Here is a 12,400-nt window from a genome sequence, read left to right as displayed (position 1 = left end):
CAAGATGGAAAATTACATTACCTTGTAGGCAAATTTAACTAAAAACAAGATATGTGGAAATTGCGAATCGTAACTCATTTATCGCACATACATTCTAAACTGAAGAGCTTTGATTAGCGTAATGCCGCTCCTGCAAGATGGGTAACCCACCCCTGGTTTGGAACCTATAGTTGAATGTCGAAGACAATCACGGAATTAAGTGTCGTAGCTCAATTTTGACTAGAAATTGCATGGTTTCCAACTCACAAAATGTATGTATCATCGTAAGTTGTATACACAGGGTGGAACCTCTCACAACTATAAATGAATAAACAAACCTAATAGCAACGAATATTATTAGTTACTCTTTGCTAATAGTAAAAGATGATAGGCATAAAAATGCACGTTGGAATGTTGGCAACGGTTGTCTTTTAGTAGAGCTTATGAGAAAGCTCTATCCATGTCAAGGATGTTAAAAATACCTGGGACGCGGCATTCTCTGTCTACTACATGCAGTAAAACTGGAGGCAACATGTATTTAGCCGCGTGTGTGAAGGAGGAATGACAGTTGCTTCCACCAACAGTGGAGTTCCCGTTTAAGTTCTGTAAATCTATAAAATGAGAACATAAATAACCTATGCCACTGACCCCAATAACAAACATAAGAGCAATATAACCTCAAAAAAAGTACTTACGCGTGAAATGATATTCCTTTCGTTCGTTTATCATATACTTTGCACACGCCGCACCATGATATAATTGTCTACAAATTCGCCTATTAGAAATTAAAAACAAATTTACGTACGCGTGTAAACAAACAAACGAGTTTACACGATCCGGCATCGTTGTTTACAAGACAAACCTGTGGAAAACAATGCGTGGAATGTATGCTTCACAACAAATGGCGCAATGTCGCGTCCAGGTATTTTTAACGTTTTTGATCCATGTATATATATGATCTAAGGGTATAGGAGTTTACACGTTTTTTAGTATTTTTACGCACAGCAGCTAAACTCAATAATTTCAAATTGCACGTTTCTTATGTAACACCCTGTATACAGTATACACTTTATTGAACTTTGTGTTGGCAGTGGCACCAGAGTCTCAATTCCCCTAATAGGTTAAAAAAAACCCTAAAACGAATAATCAAAAATGTTTTGCATTTCTGTTGTGAAACTTTCGTAAATAAGAAAGTCTCATAATTTGATCATTCCTATCGATCACGCAATGGGAGACAATCAAGAGAAGGTCGGTAAAGAGCATTTAAAAATAAATTCAAACTTAACCTCCATTTTTGACTTGTAGAGATCGGCCCCCGTCAAGTACGACTGGTACCAAACCGAGGCTACAGTGGTCATAACAATTCTAGCAAAGAACGTAAACTCCGATACAACCGCAATTAACTTTACAAATGACACCGTTAGCGTCAACCTATCACTGCCGGACAATTGCACGCACGCTAGGGAAATTAGAGTAGCGCACGACGTGAACCCCGACCAGTGCACATTTAAAGTGACTCAAACGAAGGTCGAGGTGAAATTAAAGAAAGCGGAAGGTATTCGTTGGGAACACCTGGAACGCTCAGAGGATGATAAAATACTCAAACAAATACCGCAGGATCCCTCCGCTTCGAGCGGGCCCCCGTCGTATCCCACCTCGAAACCGGGTAAGGATTGGACGGCGATCGAACGCGACATCAATAAGCAAGAGTCTAGCGAAAAGCCGGTGGGAGAGGAGGCACTAAATATGCTTTTTCAAGATATTTACGGCAAAGGTAGCGATGATGTGAAGCGCGCAATGGTGAAAAGCTACGTAAGTGAATTTGAAATGACACGTTGCATAATAAAGTTTAATTGCAGATGGAAAGTGGGGGCACGGTACTCAGTACGAATTGGAACGAAATCGGTAAAGGACACGTCGACGTTAAACCACCCGACGGAATGGAGTGGAAGAAATGGGATTCGTAATTCCGAAGTGTACTTCGATTTTTATTGTTAGAGTTGTATTCAGCTTATAAAATTAACCAAAAACGCATTTCAATAATATAAAACCGAGTAATGCCGCTATCCCACCTACGCCTAGAATGATCTGCGAATCTGAAGGCTCGGTGCTCGTTACGGCTTTACTGTGAACTATCGCCTGTAGTACCATCGCAGTTTCCCTATGATTTTGATTAATTACATTTAAAAGCGTCGAATTATCTAATCGATTCAATAACTCCCTTTGATTGTTACTAATTAACGTTAAAAGTTGCTTGTCCCTATCGATTACACCGGAAACATTACGCATCTCTTTCAGACCTTCTTGTAATTGCAATTGGAGAACCGACGCGCTCAAGTCACCGTTATCTACGCGTAATCGTTCATCAATGAACCTCTTCAAATCTTGCTTTCGCAACGTGGAGTAGGCGAACGTCAAGAAAGAACCGACCAGGCTGAGAATCAATCCGAAATATTTCGTGTACTCCAACTGGGCGCGCTGTTTCTCGTGCGAGTCCTTCACCGCATTCGTAAACGCGGTAAAGATCTCGCGCTCCTCTCGATCGCATCCGTTAAAAGTGTCCGTTACGGACAGCTCCTGCTTTAAGATCTCCGTCTCCTCCTTCATCAAATCGAGAAATCTCTGCAGGTCCTCCTGTCGCTTCACCTTGTGGATCTGCTCTTGCAGCTCGTTCGACTTGCGCCGCACCTCGGAGAGCTGACGGCCGATCTCGCGACGTTTCTCCTGAACGTCGAGGAGCTTCTCCTAAAGAAGCGACGATAACTCAAACGCCGGTGACCAACTACTCACTTGTAACGTTATCACACGCTGCTGGTAAAACTTCACCTCGTCGAGACCCAATATTCTCGTGTACCAGGCGTTCGCTTCGGCCGCCTTCTTGTAGATGATCTCCTCCTTTACGTGGTTTACGTACTTTGGAGCCTCGGCGGCGCCCCACTTTAACTGTTCGCGAAGTGCTTGATTAACTGTATTTAAAGCGGCTATCACTTTCGTTTTTGCGTTCATAATTAGAGATTTCAACTTAAACCTAAGGGACTTTTTAATTACTGAGCATAAGTGCTGTTTCGTATATGAGCCATAAAATAGCAATTACATAAGTTAAAATACATATCTTTATAAATATTGCATCGATGTTTAAATAAAAATTAGGTTATGTTATGAATTATATGTTACGCCACTGGTTCATTCAAAAATCTATACCGTAGTAGGTACCTTTTACATACAAATTACATATTACCCATACAAGAGAAAGGTGAACGTGAGAAAGTGATTGCGGTTCATATGACTTTATAACAATTGGCTTATTTACGGTGGGTTCACGGATGTACAAAATAACCCTAAATAATTATATGATGTTGCCAACAGTCTACATACTTTTGTGCTCTATCTCTCATGTCGACGTACAATTTGTATGTTGTTATTGCATAAACAGTTTGTGGGGGTGGTAACAGCAATCAGATTCATATACTACTTAGATTGTCTCTTTCCTTGTCTAAGTGCCGGCCTGTGTGACTCAGTGGCGTGGAAGCAGTGGCAAAGTGGTGGTCCGCCTGGCGCCGCTTTAGGATGAAGGAGGGGAGGCGGCAGCGGGTTACCTGCAATAATATCCCGGGGCGCTTTTGAAAATACTAAAAGTAGGAAACGATAAAAAAAATCTTGTAAAAATCCATTTAAATTTTTATTTCGTACGCAACGACGACCATCGATTGCTTTATCTGACAAAAACAGGCGAAAATACATGACGAAGAATTTCTGGTGTACATACAACAGAAGTTTAAATACTGATTTCTCAATATACTGTAATCTTTTAAACAATGTCTATCAAGCAATTCAAATATCATTATATCTTTGAAATTCTTGCGTTTCTAGGTTCGACTTCAGAAGCAGGGTATATCGTTTTTTACCGCATTACAAAATAATTCAAAATTACGCTGTTTTCTGCCTGTCTGTTTGTGTTTATTGTAGTAATTCATCTGCTACGTGGATCATATAGGCATCAACTGAAAGATATAAAGTCCAGCAAGGAGTGACTCCCCCCCCCCCCCCAACAATCGTTCGCTCTAAAAGTGATCAAATCAAGAATAGAATAAGAAATTTGAACTCTTTTTTTCAATAAACGATAGGGAACTCAAAATGTTCACCAGCTTCTTCTAAAATATAGGGCGGCAAACCTTGATCGCGCCCCGGGCGCCACCAAGCTACGCTACGCCACTGCGTGGAAGCCCGACTGCGGCACTAAAGGTCCATGGTTCGAATCCGGGTTCGGGCATTGATATTTGTAATTGCCCCGCCCACTTACGAGCCAAAATTTAAAAAAAAATTAAGAAATTGCGTCTCTGAATAAACGCCAAAATATGACGAAAGCGCATTTTGAAGGTAATTGGGTGGCGAAGGGGTGGAGGGGTACCATCAAAAGCGTAACGTGTGTACTCACTTTATAAGATAAAAACTGATAGTGGCAACACCATAGACACAGACTGTGGCTTCAGTAGCTACAAAGGCAACTAGACAACACCGCCTTCTGTCAAAAGTTTTCGGTGCATTTAATGTTTTGTACAGTTTTTCAACAATTCTATTTATTTATGCCGGATAATGAATGGTTTGTAACAAATTAAAGACAATGGCAATTAATTATGTGTCTACCACCAGCTTGCAATTGATTTAAAGCGGTTATTGTGCACCATAACCTCACAATTTGTAAGTACGTACTGATTTACCTTTTGATTATTGTCCTGTCGGTCTCATTCGCCTCCCACTGAAATACTCGGCCTCACTCATTCAGCAACAACGACTTGAGAAAATTTATTTGGTAAAAATATCAAAACACATCCCTTGAAGATGCTAATAAATGGTACGGATTGTACGAACAGTCTTTTAAAATGTTTTTAAGTAAACATACTGGTATGAGAATTACCATTAACATCTACAATAACTTAAAGTCTACTTTAAAAACCTGATCAGTCTATTCTTTCTGAAATTACACAGTAACTATAATAATAAAAAAGAAGAGAAATTGAACGCGTTGCAGCGGCTCTCGTCCTCCCTCCGAAAACACGTCGGCTAAGTAGTAAACTCTTATCCTACCACCACGTTTTCACTTTCCTCACGACCGTTACTCCTATTAATACAAGTTTGATCACATCATTTACGGCCTCCGAACACCTCCTGCGACGCGTACGTTATGTACAGGAAACCGTCGGTGCACGCGTACTCGGTGTAAACCTCGGCCAGCGTTAACGACAGACTGACCAGCGATTTATTGTTGACGAGGAGGTAGAGGGCCTGCGACGATCCGACGTGCATGCGGTTTCTGAAAGGGAAATTTTCCCGTAAGCACGCACGGTACGGCGAAGAGGGGCCGACTTACCTGATGATCGTGAGGAATTGCGACATTGTGATTTCTTGGGGGACTAGAAATTTCGACTTGTCCAGTTGTGGTAGGTAGTTTTCCTTTGTGAACCTTTGTACTATGATCTGAAAAAAGGATCTGGGTAATTTCAGTCGATCAAAGATGGCGCTTGTGCCTCTATTTTGTCACTTTGTCTTTAGTGTTTTTGAAACCGAAAGTTTGTCAAGTATCAGGCCCCGAAAATGCCATAGATTACCCATTTTCCTATGTCAATAACTATTAGATACATATCAATAAATAATACCAAGGAGGGCGTTCTTTTCTATACATCTGGTATTCTGTGGTCTCGTCTGTGGTACTCCGTATCTATTCTGTGGTACGGTATTTTTCAATATTCCATTCAGTTTTTCCAAGGAGATCATTCTGGAATAAAATGCGGACGGGTTTTTGGATAGATCAGTAGGTATCAAAAAAGGTTTCAATATTTTCAGGTGTCAATTTTTATTTTTGGGGTTGAAGAATTCTGAGGTATCAAAAAAAATCCTAGAATTATTAAGAGCTGGGTACTGCTCGCGAGCGTTTCGCTTGAAAAAGCGCTCCAAGCGGAAAAACTTTTCGGAGCGGCCGCTTGGTGCTCGATACTCAAGCGTTTACTTAAAGTGCTCGGCGCTCGAGCGCTTTTTCCTGTCCGCTCTCAAGCGCTGAAGGATTAAGCCCCGCTCGCGAACGTTTTTTCCGCTCGAGCGCTTTTTTCACTCACGGGCACTTTTCCCGAGCGCTCGCGATAAACGGCCCGAGCACTTTTAGGAGTGCTCGGAACTCGCAAGCGGTTTCGCTTTACAAAACAGCTCGATGCTCGCGAGTATTTTTGAGGCAATTAGAGCACTCGTCGCTCGAGCGGCTTTTTAGAACGCTCGACTCAGCCCTGAGCTGCATGAATCTTGCAGAATCAAGCATCTGGAAAGACCTTTTAGGATATTCCCGAGGATATTCCTGAAGGATATTAAACTGGATGTAAGGAATCCTGAGGTATAAAAAAGAATTTTGTAGAATACCAAGGAGTCAAGCTCCTGGAAAGGTCTTTTAGGATATTCTTGAAGAATATTAAATAGGGGTTTAAGGATTTTGAGTAGAAAATCCTGAGGCAGCAAAAAAACCCTGTAGGATTAATCAGAGCTGTAAGAATCTTGCAGATACTAAAGGAGTCAAGCGTCTGGAAACGCCTTTTAGTATAATCCCGAGGATATTCCTGAAGAATATTAAATTGCGTTTAAGGATTTTGAGTAGTAAATCTTGAGGTATCAAAAAAAACCTGTAGAATTATGAGGAGCTGCGAGAATCTTGAAGAATACTAAAAGACTTATGTGTCTCAAAAGGCCTTTTAGGATATTCCTGCAGAATATTAAATTGCGTTTAAGGATTTTGAGTAGAAAATCTTGAGGTATCAAAAAAACCTGTAGAATTATGAGGAGTGCTAGAATCTTGAAGAATACTAAAAGAGTTAAGTGTCTCAAAAGACCTTTTAGGATATTCCTGAAGAATATTAAATTGCGTTTAAGGATTTTAAGTAGTAAATCTTGAGGTATCAAAAAAAATGTAGAATTATGAGGAGCTGCTAGAATCTTGAAGAATACTAAAAGAGTTAAGTGTCTCAAAAGACCTTTAGGATATTCCTGCAGAATATTAATTGCGTTTAAGGATTTTGAGTAGTAAATCTTGAGGTATCCAAAAAACCTGTAGAATTATGAGGAGCTGCTAGAATCTTGAAGAATACTAAAAGAGTTAAGTGTCTCAAAAGGCCTTTTAGGATATTCCTGAAGAATATTAAATTGCGTTTAAGGATTTTGAGTAGTAAATCTTGAGGCAGCAAAAAAATCCCGTAGGATTATTCAGAGCTGTAAGAATCTTGCAGATACCAAAGGAGGTAAGCGTCTGGAAACGCCTTTTAGGATATTCCTGCAGAATATTAAATTGCGTTTAAGGATTTTGAGTAGTAAATCTTGAGATATCACCAAAAATACTGTAGGATTATTAAGAACTTCAAGAATGTTGCAGAATACTAAAGGAGTTGAGTGTCTTGAAAGGCATGTTAGGATATTCTTGAAGAATCAAGAAACCTTCGAGGGGATTTTGGACTAGGATTTGGGAGATTTGAAGGAGCCCATTTGGATAAATTTTAAGATTACAAAAAGATGATATTGCTGAAAGGTAAATTATGCGCCGTTTTGCCCTTTGAGAATACATTTGTGTTTCAATATACTAAGAGTGGCTCAAACTTCGCGCTACAATAGCAATAACTCGACGCAAATCAATTTTTTTCGTGACGCTCATTATGCGCCATTGAATAAATGTAAAACTACCCAAATTTTGCGTGACCTTCTGGACAACTCGGCTTTTTTCCTCATTGTGAGGTTAGGTGCGAGTTTTGTGCCACAATAGCAAATCAAAAATTTCTTAAGTTGGCATTAAGCGCAAATTATGCGCCGTTTGTTTTTTTCCTAATGGGCGCAAATTGTATTTCCAAGGCGCATAATTCGCGCTTACTGTCTGATTTAGAAACATTTAATTTTGCGTGGAAATCTACGTCATTGACTATACTTCACTTATCTTTTTTTAATGGGCGCAAAATTTAAAACTGCGGATACTTTGCGCATGGTGTTTGAAAAAGGAAAAGCTGAGTTAAAACGGAAATCTACGCCAATGGACTTTACCGGATTTACGCTTTTGTTATTTATTATAATGGGCGCAAACATTTCCAAGGCGCATAATTCGCGCTTACTGTCTGATTTCGAAACTTTAATTCTTTTTTCCAGTTAATGGGCGCAAAATTTAAAACTGTGCATACTTTGCGCATGGAGTTTGAAAAAGGAAAAGCTGAATTAAAATGGAAATCTACGCCAATGGGCTTTACCGGATTTACGTATTTGTTATTTATTACAATGGGTGCAAATCGAGGTGCAAATGTTTCCAAGGCGCATAATTCGATTTTACTGTCCGATTTCGAAACTTCAATTCTTTTTTCTTGTTAATGGGCGCAATATTTTAAAACTGCGCAAACTTTGCGCATGGTGTCTGAAAGAGAAAAAGCTGAATTAAAATGGAAATCTACGCCAATGGACTTTACCGGATTTACGCTTTTGTTATTTATTATAATGGGCGCAAATATTTCCAAGGGGCATAATTCGCGCTTACTGTCTGATTCCGAAACTTCAATTCTTTTTTCTTGTTAATGGGCGGAAAATTTTAAACTGCGCATACTTTGCGAATGGTGTTTAAAAAAGAAAAAGCTGAGTTAAAATGGAAATCTACGCCAATGGACTTGACGGGATTTTCGCTTTTGTTATTTATTATAATGGGTGCAAATATTTCCAAGGCGCATAATTTGCGCCTATTGTCTGATTTCGAAACTTCAATTCTCTTTTCTTATTAATGGGCGCAAAATTTAAAACTGCGCATTCTTTGCCGAATGCTGTCTGAAAAAGGAAAAGCTGAGTTAAAAACGGAAATGTACGCCAACATGGGCTTTACCGGATTTACGATTTGTTATTTTTATTATAAGGGCCGCAAAATATTTCCAAGGCGCATAATTCCGCTACTGTCCTGATTTCGATATACTTCAATTCTCTTTTCTTGTTAATAGGGCGCAAATTTAAAAACGGTGCATACTTTGCGCATGGTTTGAAAAAGAAAAGCTGAGTCAAAATGGAAATCTACGCCAATTGACTTTAAACCTGGATTTACGTATTGTTAATTTATGTAATGGGCGCAAACTTGATTCAAGGCGCATAATTCGCGCTTACTGTCTGATTAGAAACATCTTGATTTTACGTGGAAGTTACGTCCATTGGCTACCCTATAATTACTTTTTTATGTTCATGGGCCGCAAAATTTAAAAACTGCGCATACTTTGCGAATGTGTTTGAAAAAAGAAAAGCTGAGTTAAAATGGAAATCTACCGCCAAATGGACTTTACCGGATTTACGATTTTGTTATTTATATAATGGGGGCAAATATTTCCAAGGCGCATAATTCGCGCTTCTGCTGCTTTCGAAACTTCAATTCTTTTTTCTTGTTTTTATGGGCACAAAATTTAAACCTGCGCATACTTTGGGCAATGTGTTTGAAAAAGGAAAAGCTGAGTTAACAAACGAAACATCTAACGCCAATGGACTTTTACCGGATTTACGTGCTTTTGTTATTTATTATTAATGGCGCAATATTTCCAAGGCGCAATAATTTGCGCTTATTGTCTGATTTCGAAGCTTCAATTTCTTTTCTTGTTAAGGGCGCAAAATTTAACTACGCAATGTTTCGCGCGTATTGTCTAAAAAAAGGTGAGGTTAAAATGGAAATCTGCCGCCAATTGACTTTACTGGATCTACGCTCTTGTTATTTTCCTAATGGGCGCAAATTTTTATTTTAAAAAGCGCATAATCGCCTTACTGTCCTGATTTAGAAAAACCTTTGACTTTACGTGGAAATCTAACGTCATTGGCTACAAGACTTTAATTATCTTTTTTGTAATGAACGCAACATTTAAAACTGCGCATATGTTGGCGTATACTGTCTGAAATAGAAAAAAAGGTGAGTTATTGCCTACCGCTAATCGTACGTACGCTATTTGCCTATACTAAAATTTGCAGCACGAAGTTACTATAAAAAAAAAATAGGAATGTGGGTACAGGTATTTCAAAATATGTAACCGTGAACCGTTTTTTAAGCTTATTAACAGTTTTGTTTTCAATGTTCAATTGAGTATATGTGGACGAACAAATCGAATCTACCGAAAACACGCGGTAAACAAAAAAAAACATTGTCCATGGTGATACAAGATGGTACGCTTTTCAACGAAAATGTACTCTTCCAGCTCGACTTGGTCGATTGTTTTGTATTTCTAATACTTTTTCGAGAAAGTTCGCGCAAATCCAGAAGCAAAAGTGACGAAAATGGGTTTTTTCAAAAAACCGTGGGCAATTTCAAAATTGATCCTGTTTCAGTCAGTTTTGCCCAAACAAAATATCTAGAGTGTTGTGTAACTTTAGAAAATCGACAGATGACGCTTACTAACCGTTTTGAAATAGTTCATTTTTCAAAAACTCGAGGAAAATTTAGAGGCACAAACGCGTGGGTTCTTAGTACTTACTGGTATTTTTGTAGGGAATCTGTTTCTAATGGCCATAACTTCTTCCTTTCTAATTTCTGCAACAATAGAAATGAAGCGTTAGTGCTCGCGGCCGAATTCGAAATGTTTCACAACTTTTTTGAAATTGAACTTTACACTGTATTGGATGATATCGATTAGGCAAATGGCTCGAACGGTGCTACCATTTCCATTACATTTTTTAAAACTCACCGATGGCTTTTCCTTTGCCCTTCGTGTTGCAGTTGATGTCCCGCCTCGGTCTTCGGAAATCCGCATTGAACTTCTCCAACATTGTGTTTTTCAATTTACACAGATGTTTGTTTTGGTTATAATCGCAGATATCAGTAGTTGCGAACATAAAGTTATATTTAGACGAAACTTGGCCAACCAAAAAAAAAAAAAACTCGGACGGTACTTGTCGCACCAACCACCACCCACTTTAACCGACGAAATGTTCCAAAAATGAAATTCGGGCACGGTTTAACACTGCACGTAGCCGCTTCTTTAAATTGTGACCCGCCGTCATGTACTTAACGCGACTACCGGCGCTGCTCTGCCAGGCGAATCGGCTCTCAATAAAAATTTATGTTATTCTCCGTTTATCGCTTATTGAAAAATACAGGACCGGATTTGATTTATTACGAATTTATTATTGTAGAACTTTCCTGATAACCCATCAAGGTTGTTGATTAATGTTTACTGTGTGTATAGCATTTACGTTAACAGCCTTATTTGCTTTTCTTTGAATTCCGAAAGATTATTTGTGAATGCCGTCCGTTGTGGAGATACTTAGTTGCCAACTGCTTCTGTACACGCCCCGATTAGATATCGAGGGCAGAAAAACAAAGGAATTACCATACAATTTCTTCTTTGTAATGGGGACTTCCTCCAACATCTCGATTTACCTTTTTTTGAAAACGGTCCACTTTGGTTTTGTTGACCTTGGTCTATTTGACTTCATAATCTATCGAATGCAAATAATAAGGAAGGATCCGGTTGAAATTGTCCCAAAATTTTCCTCGCATTTTAAAATTCCACTCCTGAAATTCTTCCCAGATTCTCCGAAGCTTGCTCCCGAAATTATTATCAATTCCTTCAATTTCCTGAAACTGCTGAGATTTTCGAAGCAAAGGGAAGTTCGCTTTGGTGCCGTTGGAATTCTTTTTGAAGAAAAGAACCGATTACGTGCCGAACTTGCTTTCGGCTTGCTCGAGAATGACACCTTTTTTTTGGTGTTAGTCGAGTCTCGTAAATGAGCTCCGAATCAATCTATTACTAATGAAGCAAAGGTGAGTTCGTTACAAAGCGAGCTGCTACTGAGGCATTGTGCGTCGTTTTGAAGAAACGAGCCGATTCTGTGCCGAACTCACCTTTGGCAGTGACACCTTTTTTGGTCTTCAGTCAAATCTAATAAATGAGCTTCAAATCAATCAATGACTGGCTAAGCAAAGGTGAGTTCGAAGCAAATTGAGCTCCTGTTATGCTTCGTTTTGAAGAAACGAGCTGATTGTGTGCCGAACTCGCCTTCGAGCCGATTGTGTGCCGAACTCGCCTTCGGCTCGCTCGGCAATTTTCTTTTTTTTTTGGTTTTCAGTCAAATCTAATAAATGAGTTCCGAATCAATCAATGACTAGCTAAGCAAAGATGAGTTCAGAACAAGCTGAGCTCCTGCTGCTCTTCGTTTTGAAGAAACAGGCCGATTGTGTGCCGAACTCGCCTTCGGCTCGCTCGGCAATCTTTCTTTTTTTTGTTCTTCAGTGAAATCTAATAAATGAGCTCTATATCACTCAATACTTAGTGAAGCAAAGGAGAGTTCGGTACAAATCGAGCTCCAGCTGTGCCGTTGATCTTCGTTTTGAAGAAACGAGCTGATTGTGTGCCGAACTCGCCTTCGGCTCGCTCGGCAATTTTCTCTTTTTTTATTCTTC

At 39.4% G+C, this 12,400-nt stretch overlaps 3 protein-coding genes across 3 annotated transcripts; 1 reads left to right on the top strand and 2 right to left on the bottom strand.

The window, feature by feature from the left end:
• The first annotated feature begins 1,071 nt into the window (after positions 1-1,071).
• On the top strand, positions 1,072-2,116 carry LOC116178589 (protein SGT1 homolog). Its single transcript, XM_031498135.1, has 3 exons — positions 1,072-1,227; positions 1,285-1,791; positions 1,839-2,116. The coding sequence occupies exons 1-3, from the start codon at positions 1,207-1,209 to the stop codon at positions 1,944-1,946; spliced, it is 636 nt and encodes a 211-aa protein (XP_031353995.1). The 5' UTR covers positions 1,072-1,206; the 3' UTR covers positions 1,947-2,116.
• On the bottom strand, positions 1,965-3,142 carry LOC116178588. The gene is made up of 2 exons (XM_031498134.1): positions 2,770-3,142; positions 1,965-2,724 (listed from the first exon to the last, which is right to left on the bottom strand). Exons 1-2 carry the CDS (start codon positions 2,983-2,985, stop codon positions 1,999-2,001), a joined length of 942 nt encoding a protein of 313 aa, XP_031353994.1. The 5' UTR covers positions 2,986-3,142; the 3' UTR covers positions 1,965-1,998.
• A 1,625-nt stretch (positions 3,143-4,767) lies between these two features.
• On the bottom strand, positions 4,768-11,817 carry LOC116178590 (microtubule-associated proteins 1A/1B light chain 3C-like). Its single transcript, XM_031498136.1, has 4 exons — positions 10,683-11,817; positions 10,473-10,528; positions 5,348-5,454; positions 4,768-5,290 (listed from the first exon to the last, which is right to left on the bottom strand). Exons 1-4 carry the CDS (start codon positions 10,828-10,830, stop codon positions 5,122-5,124), a joined length of 480 nt encoding a protein of 159 aa, XP_031353996.1. The 5' UTR covers positions 10,831-11,817; the 3' UTR covers positions 4,768-5,121.
• Positions 11,818-12,400: the final 583 nt, after the last annotated feature.

The sequence above is a fragment of the Photinus pyralis genome, unplaced genomic scaffold (assembly GCF_008802855.1).
Source record: "Photinus pyralis isolate 1611_PpyrPB1 unplaced genomic scaffold, Ppyr1.3 Ppyr1.4_LG8, whole genome shotgun sequence".
Taxonomy (NCBI): Eukaryota; Metazoa; Arthropoda; class Insecta; order Coleoptera; family Lampyridae; genus Photinus; species Photinus pyralis.
The sequence above is the reverse complement of the archived record's forward strand: the minus strand, read 5'-3'. Positions and strand labels throughout refer to the sequence as shown.